The sequence below is a fragment of the Protopterus annectens genome, chromosome 1.part1 (assembly GCF_019279795.1).
Source record: "Protopterus annectens isolate FY-2018-M chromosome 1.part1, PAN1.0, whole genome shotgun sequence".
In the NCBI taxonomy this organism is placed as follows: Eukaryota; Metazoa; Chordata; order Ceratodontiformes; family Protopteridae; genus Protopterus; species Protopterus annectens.
In genome coordinates, this window is record NC_056726.1 from 1264508322 (window position 1) to 1264528896 (window position 20575).

General features: G+C 38.2%; 1 protein-coding gene across 1 annotated transcript in view; it reads right to left on the reverse strand.

Moving 5' to 3' along the window:
• Positions 1-20575, reverse strand: part of LOC122816112 (myocardin-like) — a 573216-nt gene that overhangs the window by 242573 nt on the left and 310068 nt on the right. The window contains exons 4-5 of the mRNA XM_044088880.1: positions 20482-20557; positions 4989-5138 (exon numbers count right to left, since the gene is read on the reverse strand). Coding sequence (XP_043944815.1) covers positions 4989-5138; positions 20482-20557 — 226 coding nt within the window. The remainder of the gene's footprint in view (positions 1-4988; positions 5139-20481; positions 20558-20575) is intronic.

Below are 20575 nucleotides of genomic sequence, written 5' to 3' on the forward strand. Positions count from 1 at the left end.
ATATATTGTTTGTTGCTACTGTGTATAACTTAGTTCTGACGAAGCTCTGTCAATGGTGAAAGCTCTCATCTCTTGTTTTAGTTTAGAAAACATGGTTTAAACAAGCTATACCAACTTGAATCCTTTTTTTTTTATTTTAATAAGAATGCAAAGTGATCCTTGACACAGATCTTTCATAAGAAGTTTTGACAATGGTCTATTTTAACAAATTGTATGCCAATATGATATATATATATATATATATATATATATATATATATATATATATATATATATATATATATATATATATATATATACATGCATAAATATCATGACCATGACATGAAGAACTAGAGGGAAATCTCGAAAGCCGATAATTACAGTGGTAAATACAGAGAACTGCTAAACAACCATATGTTCTTGAAGATTTGACACATGAATGGTTAAGGAGAGGTGATAGGAAATTCACTCCGGGGATCATGTCAGTCGCCCTGTTAGACAGGGGTCCAGAGAAGTAAATATTGTGGGAAGAAATATCCAGGGAATTGTTATGGCTAGGCTTGCATAGGCCCTAGGGCCGATAGCCTAGTACCAACATATGAACCTAACCTATAAAAAAATGAAAGATTACTGATGACAGCTCAAGATGGTGGACTGTATACATATTGGCTTACAAAAATCTATAGAAAATATGAGAGATTCTATTACTGTCAGGTTATTAGAATCCCTAAACACTTGTAAAAATTAAGAAAGGGAGAAGGCAATCATTTAAACCACAATTATTACAAACTGAGAAAGGCTTCCAAGTGAAATTTCAAATCTGCATACTGTAAATGCCGCCCATAGTTAAAGCCCCTTTATTTACTTTTGTTTTTGCCTTTTTTTCTCCATGGTAGAGAGACTTCAGAGTTGATAGATAGATAGATAGATAGATAGATAGATAGGTAGATAGATAGATAGATAGATAGGTAACAAGTCTAGGACAAAGCTCCCTCATGTGGGCTGCAGGGGGCATGCTTCCTTGTATAATTACAAGTAAAAACATAATTTCACAATTGTTTGAATTTACAACATGCTCTGCAATGTTTATGTCATGGAGCCTTAGAGGCATCCTGGCTTTGTCACTTTGCCACCCCCCCCCCCCAAAAAAAAAAGACAGATTCTCCTTTGCAAGACTCCACACCATGAGTGGGTAAAATTACCTTTTAAGAATTCCAGTTTTGAGTTCTCTGTGATCGCTTTTATCTCACACATTTCTAGTTAATTACAACATTTCTCCTCTTTGATTCCTGACAGGTGTGGTGAGAGTGTACATTCCTATTCCATGTTTGAGCTTATTCCAGTCCCAGTTTGTAAGGAAGGCTGATTAAACACTTGAAGGAATCCTTGAGTCTGAGCTGAAGGAAGACTTTTGTAAGACTCTGCTGGTGTCATCTACAGTATGATAACATGTTTCCCGTGGCAGTTTTGATTGAGCACAATCATTGCCTATAGCCAGGGGCTCAGGTATGTTCCTCTGCATGAAAGCATGGCGGAAAGTATTCTTCCTGAAGAAAGAACTCTTGAACAAGATCCTGGATGTGCTTAAATTGTGTGAGGGGCACACTGGCCAGCCCTTTCAGGACCTGGTTAATGTCCTGTTGAGGAGAAGAAGGCCTTCGCCTCTGTTGTGGGTTTTTCCATACCTTTACTGCTTGTTTGTTTACTGCATCTTTTAGGCTGACCAACAGTAAAAGAGAAAGACACCTCCTTGCTGCCCGTGGAAGGTTGTTTAATATCACATATTGTTGTCTTCTGCAATATCAGCTAAGCTGCTGAAGAGGTCATCTGCATCACCTGCCCTTCTGTAGTCCTGACATTTGTCTGGAACTGCCTGAAGATACAGCAGATTTTCAAGTTTGTTCCAGCTTGGAGAACCATCAGCATGGATAAATGGGTTTTCAGTTTGGTCACATTTGGCCATGTTCTGGACCTCACTAGTTCTCTGCAGAAAAAGCTTCACTGGCAGACCAATCTGCTTCAGCAGAATTATTGAAACAGGGCAAGACTCATCTACTCAAAGGGGATGTAGAGGCTGTCCTGGTTTTAGATTCTAATAGTTCTAATTTTCAGCTCATGCTACATCTCATTCTACATCTCAGCAACTTTAGCCAGCATGTCTGATACTTTCATTTTTGTATAATTACCTTACAGGAGATCACACCTTTTCTCCCACAGAGTGCCTGAGTGATACCATTGGACATGATGGATACCTTTGGACATCTCAGCATTTGATGTGTACCCAGAAGGGTTCTCCTGTTTGTTCTGAGTGGGTATAACTTCCAGTACAATATGGTTCCATTTGGCCTTCTTCACTACCAATAGTCTTCATCAATATTTTGGCAATGGTAGCCCTGCCATAGAAGAGCATCCTACCTCACCAGCTTAGAAACTCTTAGTATTCCTTTACCTGGATAACTGACTCTTGATATCCCCCGTCTAGATACTTGTTTGAAGCAGCTTTGCTTTGGGTGTTTCTGTTGCTGCATTCCTGAAAGATGATCATAAACTGGAGAATGACTGTTGCTTAGAGGAAATCGCTTATCAGTATAGCAGTGGACATTTTTCTTTAGTGGTCATTCTTGTCCCTAGAAAGTGCATAATAAGTGATGATCTTGGCTGATTGTAAAGACACACTGCAGAGTCTGGGCTCAGACTCTGCTTTGCCTTCAGGACTGATTTGTGGCCATCTCCATGATAACAGTTACACACCTTTTTTTTATTTATTGACCAGTAACTGAAGATTTCATAGTTATAATATTGAAATGAACAGGTATATAAAATGCATAACTATGACACACCCTGTAGTCTTGTCTTATTAGCTAATTGCTAATATTATTGCATGCCAAATGTCAGAAGTTCTGAATAATAAAACTACCACCATTTATGCAACATAAATGCACAAGAGATAGGGCTGATTCAAGAAACTAAAGATTAGATATTTAATTAAAACAAATGCTAAACAAAATCATAATTGACATTATTTAGAAATTCTTAATTTGTGAAAAAGAATCCATTGAAAATATAATTAAGAAATATTGCAACCTGATATAGAGTCAGAATGATCAGTGACGGTTTTCTATCACAAAGGAAATTGAGGAAGTCCCATCAAACATATTTCTGTGTTGCCAGACAGAACAGTGCCAATCATAGACTGGCCAAGTGGTTGTCACTTAAATTTATGGGAAGGCAAATACATTGTGTGGGAGGTATTTGTACAGCTTGGTTCCTTGGTGAGGTACAGCTTTGTTAATGGACGTTACAAATTGCAATAAATTCCACTGATGTAATATCTTCCATACAGCTTGTGGGCTGCCTTATCTTCATTTATTCAGTTGAAAAGATTTGTGGATTAGTTACATGTTTGCAAAAGGTTGCTAATAAGCTCTTTGTTACTAGCTGGGGAACAGTGTTGTAGGCTTTCAGCTTGAAAGCCTTCATTAGCCTCTGAAGTCTATATTGTAAGAATTTGGAGGTTAAGAATCACCTGAAAATTATGCAACTTATAAATGTAAATGCAGTGAGTTCAAAAATAGCAGCATGGTGGATAAATGGCTTTGAGTAACACCTCCAGCCGTCAGCTCAGCATGACTTCTGAATGCAGATTGTATGTTATATTCTTTTTTGTTTGGGTGAGATTTCTCTGGTTCTCTTTATTTCTTCAAGTTTTCCAAAGCACACTGGTGGATTGGCTACTCAATACTGTCCATACATATTGCATTTACTGTTGCCCGGGTCAGTGACTGAACCATTCTTTTTATATGGGTTTACCAGGTCAAAAAAAATAATAAATTAAATAAAACTTATACTTAACTCTAGCAGGAGTTCAAATGGTCAATGGAAGATAAAAGCAAGCAAAGCCCAAAACCTGAACAGACATCTTGCAAATTAATATAATTACTTCAAAGGTTGCCCTTACTCAGATAAAAGAAAAAAAACACAGAGGTTTGTACAAATTCAGATATTTGCCTTTGTACCTTCTTTTGTGAATTTGAAGAAAAGTAATATTTTGACACCAAGTTCAAATTTATCCAACTTGAACATTCCTGTTTCAGCAGAAGAAATTCTTCCTATAAATAATTCTGCCTTATTGTTGAATAACTGAGCTTCAGGATGTAGAACATGAATTTGCTGAAAATATTCAAAGCATATTGTAAATACATTCTGTCAGAAGCAATCAGCAAAGTTTGTATTTCATGTAATCAGCGGTAACTGATCCATAGTAGATATGCAGTATACATTAGGTGAAAGAGATAAAACAAACAACATACAAAAGCATGGATGAATACTTTTTTTGCACAATCTCAAAAATTGTTTACATGAGAAAACAGAACCACATTCTGATTAACATTGTTTCTGATGCATTTAGAAGCATTTACATGTAATTTTAATCTGATATTTACAAATGTAATCCACACCTTCTCCACATGAACATAGGCACACACACACACACACACACACACACACACACACACACACACACACACACACACACACACACACACACACACACAAACACCTCACTTTGTCTCCATTTCTTACATAATAGGTTAGCCAAGGAGATTAATTTTAAATGATGAAATACACAGCCACAACCACAACCTTTTCTGCTGTTTATAGTTCTAACAGAATGTACTTCATTTGCAGATTCAGTAAGATGTAACAAGATGGGTATTGCATAGGTTTTACAACTCTTTCACGGATTGAAATGCTTTTGCTTCCTGTTCTTGTCTATAAATACCCTGTGGAATTACAGAAAAAAATGTCTTTCTGCACACCATTTATAAATTATTTCTCCCATAATATCTGTTCAGCAATGCCCTAACAATGCCTAAATCTTTGTACAGGATGGCAAACTGGAAACATAGGATTCAGCTAAATCTTGACTAGGTTTAAGACACCCAGTACTTATTTAATATTCATGCTCTTGTACCTTCAGAATTTGACTCTGTAATGCAGATCTGTACCTTTCATAGCATCTTTGATGCTAGAATCGAGGGGGAGAATGTTCTTCTCCAGAAGCTCTAAGGGACCTGGTTGATGCAGAATCCTGTCACTTAAATCTTCAGTGAGGCGGGCTTTCTTCTGTTTCAGCTCTGTCACTTCCACATTGGACTCTACAGAAGCAAGAAAAAGTTTTAATGAAAGTTTTGTACCTGATACTGGCATTAAATTCCATCTAGTAGAGCTATGTGTATTCAGTTATGAATAAATGGGGCTAATGTTTAGCATAATAGTTAAAGTGTTGCAAGATGCAAGGTACGGGGTTTGAGTCCCACATTTGAAAGTGAACTTGACTAGGTCTAAAGTAGCTCACAGGGTAGCTAGCCTAATACTTACCTATGATCTTATCCAATTCCTTCACTTATCCAGTTTTGTCACTCTTCGACTCATATTGAAAAGTATATACTCATATATAAATACAATCCTAATTTATTTATCAGTCTTCTGCTTGTACCAGCATTAGTGGACGTGCCAGGAAGAGAGGTACACCTTGAATAATGCCAGTAAGTATGTTGGCATACAAAATGTTAGCTAATACTTAATGTAATACAGTATATTTAAATATCTTGTTTTGAAGAACACCCACAAGGATTTTTTTCAGACAGCATTGCTTAGGTGTACTGTCCTTAGCCCCGGGTCATCACTACTGTCAGGTGTCAGTGAAGAGAATGTATAAATTCATTTTATACAAAGGCAGGTACATAAATTAATTGCTCCTATTCAGCAGATCACTCGTTATGATGCTGAGAGGATGAAACCATTGGATGACCTTTATTTCACCTCTGCAGTGCTTCAGCTTATGCCTCTAAGGAGTTTAAATTCAAATAAGTGATATACAAGTCAATAAAAAGAGTAATATTGGAAAAAGACCAATAAGAATTAAGGTTCATTTAAGTAAATACCTCTAAATAATTTCATCAAGTTCAACTGGGTTTAAAGTTCCATATTTTATAACGAATAAACTTTCTTTGCATAAAAGTTTATTCTTAACATAAAAATAACCTCAGATACATATTTTACATTACTCTAGTATTGTAACCCTCTAGACATTCACATGTGACACACAAACTTAATTAAGGTGTAAAGCAACATGACTTTCTGTCTTATTTTCCTTAATATCTCTCATGAGGAAACTTCTATCTTGTATTTATGATCACAGACTTAATTCTTGGTTTTACAGTCTTAATGATTTTTTTAGCTTTTTCTGCCTGCCCCCACACACTTTATTCAATAGCGTTCTACTCAGTGCAACAACAGCAATTCACAAGGTAGGTGAAACCGCACAGCAAAAAGCAAGCAGCGACAGGAAAAAAGTAAAGGCCAGCACTCTCCAAACCCAATTCAACAATTTATTCTTTATTTAGTTAATTTAAAAACATATTCCAGTTTTGACAACAGTCTTCCTTAGTTTGATAATAAAATTCAAATATTTAGCAGTTACTTATCACTTCCTTGAAGATGACATCACAATTCCTTGGACTCACATTGAAAGACATAGACTCATACATAAATACAAAACTTAAACTAATATTCATTCAAACCAGGAGAAAATAAAGCTCCTAGTTTCACAATCCAAAAATGTTCCTTTGCACTAAGCGTTCTTTTCCATCCTAATTTATTTGGACCACTAAACATAATTTTGTCAATACCCAAAAAATGAAAATGGGCATTAAGATGCTTACGCGCATGCTTAAACAAGGCATTAGATTCACGCTGACATCTAATGTCACTAAGATGTTCAAATATACATGTTTTAAAAAATCGAGTCTTTCCAACATAGAAAGCAGAACAAGAGCATGTAACTAAATATATAACCTATTGTGAATTACAAGTAATATTAGTTTTAATTTCATAAACTCTAGGAGTGTTCACTGATGTAAATTCCTTACTTTTGGAAATAACAGCACACTTTGTACATGTACCACAAGGGAAAGACCCCTTTAAAACATTGGCATCCAAATTAGTTTGTATTTCATGTACTACATTCAACTCTGTTTTGTAGTGACTAAGATAATTTCCTATAGTTTTACCACATCAGTAAGAAAAAGAACATTTGTAAGGGAGAATTTCCAGCACCTATTTGTCTGTCTGTAAAATAAACCAGTGATTGTGAACAATCTGGTGAAAAGAACTAATATTGCTCCTAAATGTGGTAACCAACCTTAGTTTTTGCTCACCATAAACACGATCATTCTTTTCTTGATATGTTAATAATTTATCCCTTGATTTATTATTAGTGTTATCCAAAGCTTGCTGCAATATATTAGGATCATAACCTCTATAAATAAATCTAGGCTTTAAATCTTGACGAACATTACCAAATTCTTCCACTTCAGAACAAATTGTTTTTTACCCTATAATACTGTGATAAAGGAATGTTATTAATTATATGTCTAGGATGACAACTAGATGCCTGTATTAAGGATTTTTATGGAATTCCTTCCTGTATAAGAACGTTTTAACAGTTCCATACAACTTTTTCTCAACCAATACATCCAACAATAAAATTTTGGAAGTATCATAATTTAAAGTTCAACAAAGAATCCACTTACCATCATTGAGATATTGAACAAATTCCAACAAAAATTCCAAATCAGATGTCCAATCAAACCAGCAGTCATACAAATAGTGAGGCCAAATATCATTAGAGTCAATATAGATTTTATGACTGACATCATATATCAAAAAATTGCTCAACATACCCCATAAAAAATCAGCATATATGGGAGCAAAATGGGCTCACATAGCAGTACCCTGTAACTGCAAATAACACTCCTGCCTAAAATAAAAAACATTTTAGTGAAAACATCTTCTGTGAGACACAAAAGAAAGGTATTGTAATGTGGACTATATAAATTAACATTATTTATCCAATATTCCAGAGTTTGCAAACCCACTGAATGTGGGATATTGGTGTACGTTCAAGGTACACATACATCATTCCATTTCCATTTGTGCATCTTTTAATATATTTTAAAATTCTGCATTATCATGAATCCTAGATCAAATAGCAGGCAATAAAGATTTTAAATGTGTTAAAAAGCTGAAAAGGGTTCCGTTAGTGAGCCAAAGCCTGCCACAATGGGACGTCCTTGGGGGGTTTTGGAATTTTTATGAATCTTAGGCAACATATAAATATATTGCTTATTAGGGTCATCCACGGTTGGCTGTTCTTCATATCAAGAATGCCCTCCTCAACTGCTAGTTCCAAAAATTGATCAATATCATATTTAAATTGCATAGTGGGGACCTAAATATATCCTAGAATACAACTTAGGGTCATTTAGTTGGGTAAGAACCTCTTGTTAGTATTCATGAGTACCCCATATCAAAACAGCACCTCCCTTATCAGTAGGATTAACCACTGCATCAGTATTCCTGCTTAAATAGTCTAGTGCTAATCTTTCTCTAAAAGTTAAATTATGATAAACAGTGTCTTTATGTAAATTAAAATGTAGTTCCTTTAACACAGCTTGTTCAAAAGCCATCACATATTTGTTTCTAGGAGACTGAAAAGAAGAAGGTTTAAACCTAAAATAATTAAAACTGCTTTGGTACTTGTCTTTAAAAAATAATAATAAATTTAAATGATGACAACAATCCTTAATGTCCTGCACCAGCCTCACTTCTGAGACAAGTGTCATGGGGACAAAATTTAAACCCTTATTAAGCAAAGAAACAGAAGAAATATTATGCACAATATTATTACAGTTCAGCTGGGTCACAGCACTGGTTGTGAATTTCCAGTACCCCTTGATTTCTTATGATGTTTGCACCCCATTCTCCTACACCATTTATTAAACTGCTAAAACTATCAGCTCTCTTAGCTGCCGGTAAATCAGATGAAATATCGGTATCAGTCTCAAGGGCAGACAAAAAAATCATCAGCTAAAGATGCTGACACCCCACTGCTTTTCAATACAGAACCTCAAACTCTGTTCTTTTTAGTTGTTGCAGCTACATGATTCCCCTTAGCAAATCTAACAGCCTAGTGATATTGTTTCCAAGAAAACTGTTTATTATTAGAATAGTCCTGGATATCACGCTGAAACTTATGTAGTTTGCATTCCATCATTTCTGCCTCAAGTCTATCCAAAGACTCGGACAATTCCTGTACCAACTGGCCATAGATGTTCTCAGTCTTATACACAGACACTGCCCCACAACCATCACTGTATTTATCAGCTTCTCCTTTTCTCCAATGCAAGTTGGAGCTGGAGCAAAACATAAGGGCTTTCTGGGGGTCTAGCCATCACCTTCAGCTGGGGAGTTATTTCTTAACTATTGGTTCCATCCCTCCCTCCCCTGAGGTCCACAGTATATCCTCTGGGCAAATGCTCAATGAGAACATGTTGCTATATCACTCCCCATATGTGTAGCAAAGCAAAAGTCCTTCCCCATTCCCCTACTCTGGACATGCTTCTTCTTATCACATTTCCATCCTCCACCAAGAATCAGACATGAGAAACACCCATACGCCCACACCGGATGTAAATATCCAACCCTCCTTACTGATCCACTAGTCATGTGAACTGCTAATTAAACCTGGGTAGAAAAAGAGATGTCCTTTTCTGGTTCTATCAGGTACAAAATAATATCATCTGCAAATAAAGCTAACTTTTCTTGAACACCATACCAATTATATCCTTGAAATTCTGAGTCCCATATATTCATTGCCAATTGTTCTAAATACAATGCAAATAAAAGGGAAAGAGGACACCCTTAGCTGGTTCCTCTGTTCAGACACAACTTAACAGAGAAACTGTCCTACTTTGATTTTTGCTTCCGATCACTCGTATATCCTTCTAATTAACCTTATTATTGTACTCATAAAATCCACCCACGGTGGTGGTGCTGCGGTAGCATTGTTGCCTCACAGTAAGATGCTGTCCGGTTCGATTCTCAGCTAGAGTGTCTTCTGCGTGGAGACATGCGTGAATGGGCGTACCTTCTTTGAAGTTTGTGCGTCAGGCCTGGCAAGCCGGTACGTAAAAATCAACTGCCAATCATTAGCGGACCGGAGTTCCGCTGTGGCGACCCTTAACCGGGAAAAGCCGGAAGACACAAACAAATTGTACTCATAAAATCCCAACTTACTCTGCGAAATGCTTTCTCTGCATCAATACCCACCAACAGCAGCTGTACTTTCTTACATTCTTCTTCTTTATTTTTCATCATTGTAATACCAATGTTGTCAAATGTTTGCCTCCACTCCACAAAACCACATTGATCCAATCTATCAATTTTGGAATCACTTTTGCCATTACTTTAGTCATTTTGGACATAAATATAATCATAGTTTCTCTATTCCTGCTAAGTAGCAAAAACCTGGCACACACTTCCTCCTTCTATTAGAACCACTTCCAACCCAACTCAATTTAAAAAAAAATACTCAGACGTTATTTAACAGGCAAATGGCTTTGCCCCTGTAACAGTTCAGGGTAAATATTAATACTACTGTTTCTTACATACTCTGACAACTATGGCTTTACCCCTGTAACAGCACAGGGTAAATAATAATACTATTAAAATGTCTATCTTGCTCTGAAAACTAACAATGTACCTTAACCCCCCACTCCCCTTCCTTCCCTTATCTTGCTGAATTTCAGAAAATATCTGTCTGACAAGCAGTCACTATCCCACCTGAATTATTCTTCCCTTAATAGTCCTTATCCCATCTTTCTCCTTCATCTATACTTCCTACGTCTCCATCTTTTACAAGTCTGAACAGAAACTGAATATATATATATATATATATATATATATATATATATATATATATATATATATATATATATATATATATATCATAACCTACTTCTCACTCACTCTCATACTTTAAATTTTAAGCCCCCCACTCTTTATTCCTTTACCAACAATCAGCCTGGAGATAAAGTTTTATTCAAAAGCATTATCTTTACATAAATGCTGTGTAGCTGCAATCCTGTAAAATTATGCAAGCTGTGTAAATTCTATTTGTATTCTCTCCCATGTATTGTATAAAAGCATTACTATGTATATTTTTATCCAATGTTTATTATATGTAGCTTTTCTCCTCAAGCCTCCACTGAAAATGGGTTTCTGCCCAGTCGGGCATTCCCGGTACACAAATGTAAAATAAGTAAAATAAATAAAAAATAGAAATGGACCTATGTGAAGCTGGATCAGATGGGTCTTAAACATCTTTGGGTGTTACAGTCACAACAGCTTTTTTCCAGGATGTTGCTGCTTCCCCATCCTTTTATAATACTGTTAAAGAAAACCTTCCAGATCTTTATCACTTTCTTCCCTCCTAGAGTCCAAATTTCCATCAGAATACCATCTATTCCTGGTGACTTTGCTGCCGCTTGGTTATACATCACCATTTGTATCTCACCGCCTCCTATTTTAACTGTTAATTGTTAACCTCATCTACCTCTAACTTTGGCATATTTAAGTCTTCCATAAATATTTCCATTTGTACTTTTTCTTAATTTACCTGCTTCTCTGTTTGATACAAATCTTCATAAAATTTCCTCTACAAGATCACTGGTTATTTTTCTTGTTATAGGCAACAACTCTTTCCACTTTCTGTTGCCTAAGTTGTACCAAACGTTTGGTGCTCTTTGTTATTTAGGTGATTCAAAGAATGTGTTAATGCAGAGAGAGAGAGACTCAATGGCAGTTTTCTCTCAGTGTCTGCAAGCCGTGAGACTGAATGGCTGGATATGTATTAAATCTAGCTTTAGACTGGTTAAGATTTGTCAGAGGATTTTCAGAGGAACATTACAAAGGCTTTTTAATATTGTTTGGTCTGATCTGATGAAAAGCCGATGTTTGAAAACATTTACCTTTTGTATTTATTGTTAATAAAGCATCTTGAGTTCTATCATGGTGTACTAATCATTGCACTTGTTTTGGATTTATAGTATTCAGGGCCACAGAAAAGATGTTTTTTTTTTTAAATTCTTTCCGTGTTGTACACTTTCCAACCTCACCTGTAAGTTCCCTTGCAATTGCACGTTTTATTCTACTTCTCTTCTACACCTTTTACCTCCCACATACAAGCCTGTTTACTACTTCCTGTTCCCATTTGTGCTTTATGTATGTATGCATGTTTGTTTGTATGTATGTATGTATTAATTTAGGAATAATCCATGACTGGATGTGGGTATATCAGGATTTACCAATGGGTGGTTTGGCTTCATCATGAGGGACAAGCATGAGTAATTATGCTTTTTCTGAAAAAAATACCCCCCCAAAATATACTTGTTTTCCCGCCTTTCTAAGGTAGTATAGTCCAATTTTCAGGTTTGTGCTGAATTCAGGGCTGTGTTCCACGTTACTGTGTTTGCCCATACCTTACTTGGAGAGAAGGAAGTTTCTCTGTTCACTGTGAGAGAGGGAGCTTTGAGCAGCTTATCTGTCCCTGGAGGAGTGGTTTCAGCCCAGAAATTAGAAGTTTATTGGCCATTTTGGGCTAATTTCTCTCTCTTTCATTTCCCTGCTATAAAGCCTGCATTTGCGAGGTTTTTGGGCTAGTATACAGCTCAGCAAGCTCCTGCCTGGTGCCCTGCAGAGTTCTACAGCAGCAGAGAGACAAAAGAGAGACTTTGGAGTGATTAAGTATAATTTTTCTGCATTTTCTTGCTGCCTTTAGCTAATTTGGCCTAAAATGCCGATTTTCTAGAGTTTCTGGGATTTAAAAAGCTTGTTTCAGCTACATATTGTACTTATTTTACTGCCTGCACTACAAAGACGTTTTTGTGTTTAAATTACCTGTTTAACTGTTGTAGGCTACACACTCAAGTGTGATAGCCACTTCTGTGCATTTAAAGTGTTTTTTTATTTTATCTGCTTTATTTTCTGAAAAAAACAAAACAAAAAAAAAAAAAAAATACTTGTTTTCCCACCTTTCAAAGTTAGTATATTCCAGTTTTCAGGTTAGTGCTGAATTCAGGGATGTGTTACAAGTTTCTGTGTTTGCCCATACCTTACTTGGATAGAAGGAAGTTTCTCTGTTCACTGTGAGAGAGGGAGCTTTGAGCAGCCTGTCTGTCCCTGGAGGAGTGGTTTTAGCCCAGAAAATAGTAGATTATTGGCCATTTTGGGCTAATTTCTATGTCTTTCATTTCCCTGCTATAAAACCCGCATTTGCGATGTTTTTGGGCTAGTATACAGCTCAGCAAGCTCCTGCCTGGTGCCCTGCAGAGATCTACAGCAGCAGAGAGACAAAAGAGAGACTTTGGAGTGATTAAGTATCATTTTTCTGCATTTTCTTGCTGCCTTTAGCTAATTCCGCCTAAAACGCCGATTTTCTAGAGTTTCTGTGATTTAAAAAGCTTGTTTCAGCTACATATTGTACATATTTTACTGCCTGTACTTTAACAAAGTCATTTTTGTGTTTAAATTACCTGTTTAACTGTTGTAGGCTACACACTCAAGTGTGATAGCCATTTAAAGTTTTTTTTTGATTGTATCTGCTTTAATTTTTGAAAAAAAAAAAAAAAATATATATATATATATATATATATATATATATATATATAGTTAGTGCTGAATTCAGGGCTGTGTTACACGTTTCTGTGTTTGCCAATACCTTACTTGGATAGAAGGAAGTTTCTCGGTTCACTGTGAGAGAGGGAGTTTGAGCAGCCTATCTGTCCCTGGAGGAGTGGTTTCAGCCAAGAAATTAGTAGTTTATTGGCTATTTTGGGCTAATTTCTATCTCTTTAATTTCCCTGCTATAAAACCCACATTTGCGTGGTTTTGCGCACCGGGCAGCGCCGGTTAGCTAGGGTATAACTATTCCCGGCTCCACAAAGTCTACTCTTCAGTTTTTCTCTTGGAACTAGACAAACATTCAACTTAAGCACTCAAGACATTCACTTCTAATCCTGGCAGTTGCTCAAAATTCATAGCAAGCACTAATAAACCTTAACAATAGACCCCCCCTATACTGTAGAGAAAGACAAGGCTCTCTATTCGACCTTATCAGCCAATCAGTAAAACAGTTCACTGTACCTATCTAGGCATGTTCAAAGGGCAGTTTCAGGTGTTCTCTCTGGTCCAACTGGTAAATCTGGGCATTTTGAGGCAATGTTACAATTGCCTCATGTACACAGACAACCCTCTCCTCCTTCCACCAAACACTAATACATGCGAGAGATGCAATTATACAGCCAAACTGGAAGCTAAGTTCTCTCAACCCAAGACTGGACCAGGCAGTCAAGAGGAGAAGGGAATTACTTGCATCACACCACCAGTCTCACATAGACCTATGAAACCAACACCCGAAAAAAAACACGTAAATACACAAAAACATACAGAGAGTCTCTAAATAAAAATCTGCAAAAGCAACAGAGACCTCCAAAGCAGACATCCAAGCAGCCTCCACCCCTCAACACAAACCATGAAACACATACTTCACAAAACCAGTATGCCATGCAATCACAACCCTTAAGGCAAAATAACATACCCAACAACACTGGTAATAGGTGACTCTATAGTCAGGCACACTGACGTCCCACTCACTAGGCTAAACAAGGAGAAGGTTACTGTTAGCTGCTTGTCGGGTGCCAGGATCTGCCACATAACACAAGCACTCAGGTCACTCTAGAACAAGTACAAATATTACTCTGTCATTGTCCATGTTGATTTGAATGACCTGAGCCGTACCTCCCTGGACTACATGAAAAGAGACATGGAGGAGCTCTCTGATCACATAGCCCAGGCCGGTATGACCCTGGCCCTGAGTAGCATCCTGCCTTTACCAAGAATGATACCACGGTATAGAGAAAAAATGATCAATTTCAATAATTGACTAAACTTCTGGTGTCATTCAAAGGGGATCCAGTGTCTGTCAGCCTGGGATGACATTCTCGACAAGCCACGCTGCTTCTCTAGAGACGGCTTGCACCTGTCATGCTTAGGCTTTTGAATACTGGCCAAGGCTCTTGCCATCCCCATAGTGCCTTTTTTAGGCAAGGCTCAAAAGAAAAAAACACCACCGTAAATAGCGCAAGTAACAAAAAAACTGAGGGCAATGCTACTCAATGCCAGAAGTCTAAACCTCAAAATGCACCAACTCCTCAGTATGGAGAAAATCGATATATGTGCAGTAACAGAAACCTGGTTTAAGGCTCCAGAGAGCACCCCAGCACTACCAGGCTACAACTCATACCATACATTTTGGCCACAAAACCCGGACCGAAATACAAAAGGCAGGGGAGTATCCATAGTCATCAAGGATACCCACACCTCCAGGTTAGTGACACAGCATGATACTTCAGAGATCATCCATGTGCAACTAACAATGGCCAAAACTGCTATTCAAATTATAGCTTGCTACAGATCACCCACCATGTCCCAGGACCCCCACTCCGCATTCCTGGAAACACTGGGAAACATAAAGGTCCTATCAAACACCCTGATATTGGGTGATTTCAATTACCCAAACATTAACTGGGAGAACTACTCAAGTACAAACTCCCTTGCCCAACATTTCCTAGAATTTATAAACTCAAATGCCCTGGATCAACTGGTCAACACCCCCACCAGAGATGACAACATATTGGACCTGATCATCACCAACATGGGCGACCGGTGTTCCACACCAGACGTCAACCCCTCGTTGGTTAGATCTGACCATAAACTAATCACTCTGGATATCCACATTCCGCCACCACCCCCAGTCAAAAAAACCACTGTAAAAAAACTTTTCAAAAGCAAACTTCACATTACTTAAGACCGAGGTGGGAAGTTTCAAAGCCCCCATGCTAAAGGATAATGCTGTCTAAGCTGCAAAATCCTTTACTAATGCACTCTACGGGCACCTACAAGAATGCATGGATCATGCTATCCCAAACAAAACCAAGACTCACTCCTCCAAGAAAAGGAAACCAGTCTGGTGGACCCCTACCACAAACAAGCTATACAATAGAAGGAGGAAACTAGTACAGAAAAGAGTAAAATCCCAACAAGGGAAGAAATTCCTGATCAGTATCAGTAAGAAACTACGTTCCCTCATAAAATCATCCAAGGCTAGCTTCGAAAGAAAAATTGGCATGGACTCCAAAGATAACCACAAGGCATTCATTAGCTATGTCAAGAATCTAAGTGGCAATTCTCAGATCTGCTCAGAGTTAGTACAGAATGGCACAAAATACACTGAACTGACCAATATAGCCAACATCCTGGCAGACAGGTTCAGTGCTAATTTCACCTCCCTCTCACCCCCAAAAGGGCCCATAACTATACCAGAAGAATGTAGTACCCCTGAAATCACAGACACTTAGGTTAAAACAGCCCTCTCCAAAGCCAAAAACACAGCATCAATGGGACCGGACGGTGTCCCAGGCTGTGTTCTACATGAGCTCAAAGATCAGCTAACCCCTCACCTAAACACACTGTTTAAACTCAGCCTCTCCACAGGCTATGAGCCCACAGAGTGGCTCACAGCAACGGTTATTCTGCTCCACAAAGATGGAGCCACAACGGACCCTGGGAACTATCACCCTATAAACCTGACTAGCTTGGTCTGCAAAGCTATGGAGCACATCATCATGGATCTCATTAACAGAGACATTGGGAACCTCCAAACACTTGGCCCTACCCAGTTCGGCTTTGTTAAGGGCAGATCATGCCTCCTAAACCTGGTGGACTTCTTTGAGACAGTTACCAAGGCTATAGATGAGGGAAAGGTGGCCCACACAGCCTACCTAGACCTTGCAAAGGCCTTTGACACCATTCCCCACTCAGGTATTATAGACAAGATCACCAGCCTGAACATAACCCCCTACGTCATGAGATGGGTTGCCAACTGGCTCACGGACAGAACCCACATGGTAAGAGTTGTGGGAGCTAGGTCTGACTCTAAACCAGTTACAAGTGGCGTTCCCCAGGGCTCAGTCCTAGGACCCCTCCTGTTTGGCATATACTTCTCGGAGGTACAGGCAAGCACAGGAAGGCTATGGCTGACCAAGTTTGCAGATGACTGCAAACTAGAGTCTATAATTTACTCTCCAGCTGACACAGACATCCTTAAAAAGGGTCTCACTGAGACAGATACCTGGTGTCAAAACCATGGCCTCAAGCTAAATGCCAAAAAGTGCATAGTCATCCCTTTTGGAAAAAACAAAGTACCCACAAACTATCACATAGGTGGTAGCCCCCTAAATATGGAAGACGTAATAAGGGATCTGGGGACCCAAGTAGATAGTAACCTCTCCTTTGATAATCACAATGCCTAAGTGTTTAGAAAATCCTTCTATGTGGCCCACCTAATCACAAATGGGTTTGCATTCAGATCGAAAGAGGTCATTGGGCCCCTCTACTCATCACTCATTAGACCCATCATAGAGTACAATGCCCCATTTGGGATGTACCGTACAAGACACCTGCAACAACTGGAAAGACCACAGAAGTACCTTACCAAGAGGATCACTGGCCTCAAGCAGATGCCCTATGCAGCTCGACTGAAGAAACTCCAGCTGTACTCGGTTGCATACAGCCTGCTCAGAGGTGATCTCTGCCTGACATACAAGGCCATGTCCAACCCAGAATTGATGGACACGCTCCACTTATAGAAAATCTTATCCCCTTGAGCCACATGATCCAGGAATCTAAACCTCACCACAACAATAAATAGGATGTGCTGGAGGGATAGATTCCTGTCCCAGAGACTTCTTATGCCCTGGAATAAGATTCCAATCTACATTAGGCAGAGCTCCTCACTAACCCTCTTCAAGAGAAACCTTGACGAGTGGATGGGAAACAGAAACTTTATCCCAGGGATCACTTCAATGGCTCTGCTGGACAGAGGCACAGGGAGCTAATCTAAGGGGGCGGCGAAAGCCAACACATTCCAGCTAGGCTTATAAATGCCTTTGGGCAGATAGCCTAGTACCTACCTATAAAAAATGCCAGCTTTTGGTAAATCCTTATATACCTATACCCATCAGTGGATTATACTGCTAAATTAATACATACATATATACATACATAAAGGACAAATGGGAAATCCATTCATCCATCCATTCACAACCCCATTTTCCCCATTTCTGCACATGGGGTCAGGGTGTCACTGTCATTGTATACATGTAATGTTGTGTTCTCGCTTAGCTTCTTCCTTTTGGTAGATGTGTGAAGCATGCACTGATCATGTGTGCAACATGTACATGCAGATGCCTGCACATTACATGTTATCATAGTATGTGTGAAGCATCCACAGATCATGTGTGCCGCATGTACATGCAGATGCCTGCACATTACATGTTTATCATAGTATGTGTGAAGCATCCACTGATCATGTGTGCAGCATGTACATGCAGATGCCTGTACATTACACGTTTATCATAGTATGTGTGAAGCATGCACTGATCATGTGTGCAGCACGTACATGCAGATGCCTGCACATTACATGTTTATCATAGTATGTGTGAAGCATGCACTGATCATGTGTGCAGCATGTACATGCAGATGTTTGCACATTACACGTCTATCATGGTATGTGTAAAGCATGCACTGATCATGTGTGCAGCACGTACATGCAGATGCCTGCACATGCACTAATCATGTGTGCAGCATGTACATGCAGATTCTTGCACATTATACATTTATCATAGCTGGTTCTGTTGCTTGTTTTTGAAATGGGTATAATGATGCTGTATTGTTGCTCCTACTTCTATTCCTGACCCCCCAACCCATCATTTTGTTTTAATTAATACATGTCTATGCGTGCATGTGTAACTTTTGTTGGACAATGAGCAATCATAGTAGCGTAGTTTAGCTATCTGTAGACTTTTTTGTCACTTATAGAGAGAAAATTAACAGATTATGATGTGCAAGTTGTTTAGCTGTGTGAAAATGTAAACATATCCATGCTGCACACTACTGAACTCTTTTCTTTGAGGTTTCTAGGTTTACCATAATCATGCTGATTAGGCTGTCCAGTATGCATGTTTTTGAATGTTAACGCCTGTTTATTGTATCACTTTTTCTTTGATCAAGCGGTTGATATAGGATAGAGATAACACACTATGGTATCCTCTGCCACATTTTACCTTCAGTGTTGAGACTGAGTTTTATAAATGTACTAATTTCCAAAATATTATTAACTAACACATTTCATGCAGCTATATTTACATCAATGCAAGCATTTTTCTCATAAACAAACAAAAATGAAAAATCTGGATGCAACAGTTGTGCAGAGACCTGTGTAAGGACAGTATTTTCAATCCCTGAAACTGGGAATTTAAGTGTAACTGCGTAAAAATATTTATTAACTCAAAAACTACTACTTCTCTGAGTATTCCCTCTTTTCCAAGGTACAGTGATCTCAGAGTTAATATATTTAAGTAATGGGGGCATGGGGGTGATGCCTCACATATGGGAGTTCAAAAATGCCTTAAATGTATAAGAGTGACTTTCAAAAGTTCTCTATTACTTCTGTTAAATTGAACTTTAATTTTCATATTGTCTGGATTTGTATTATTTAGTCTCAGACTTCTGATAAGGAGCCACTAAAGAAGAACAAAAGTCAGCAGGGGATGATCAATATGAAACGAGAAGGTCTACTAAAGGAATTTACTATACTGTAGCTACTCCCAAATAAAGGTGAAACAGAAGGTACATTTATGACAATTGTATACCTCAATGGAATTAATGGAATCTAAGAGATAAACAGCTTTTACAGTAGATCTGCACATCCTGAGTTTATAAGTGATAGGTACAAAGAAATATTGCTCAAACTTGCTGTTATTTATTTCTGTTTAGACAGAAGATTTGAGATGTATCAAAAAATCTTTTAGAAGAGGTTAAACAATAAAAAAGGTCCGTTAAATAACTAATTGGATAGACCCGTGGGATTCGGGTGAAGTTAGACATTGGTTAACACTGTGCTGTAACTTATGGCCTAGGTAGGAAAATGGACAACTGGAGAGAGCCAGTCAGTATCTGCTGACAGTCCCTGTGACTCCATCGCCTATTTATTTAGATGCCCTCCACCCTATGTCCTCCATGTTCATTTTAGATAATAGATTAATAATCTCTAAGCATGAAGCCATAATAACAGTCTGCAGTCCACATATGCTTTCAAATTAATTTTACATACACCCCAAAAGGAAAGTATGACAATAAACAAACAACTGGAATTTTAAATCAGCGTGGTCGGCCTGCTCCATTCATTGGCATTCATTCTAAACCATTGTTATGGTAACTTCTGTTTCTGGAACATTTCAGTAAGCTTGACTGCCTCACACTTAAATGTCTGTCAGAAACATAAATAAGGGGTGATATGGTAAGGTAGGTTGAACTTTGTTTGCCAGCATTGCCATACAGGATAATAAGACCTTATTTAATACCAGCAAGGCATAAGAGATGCGTAAGTTACATTAGTGAAAAAAATGTTGATTTCCTGGACCAGTTTTAAATGCAAAGCATGTACACACCAAATTGTAATGACATTACCTACATTACCTTCAGGAAGGTGTGCTTTCCCCACATCAGTCTGCATAGGTCTGTTGTGATCTTTGTGCTTGCCTAGCTCTTCTATCTGCCAGGGGATATGAAC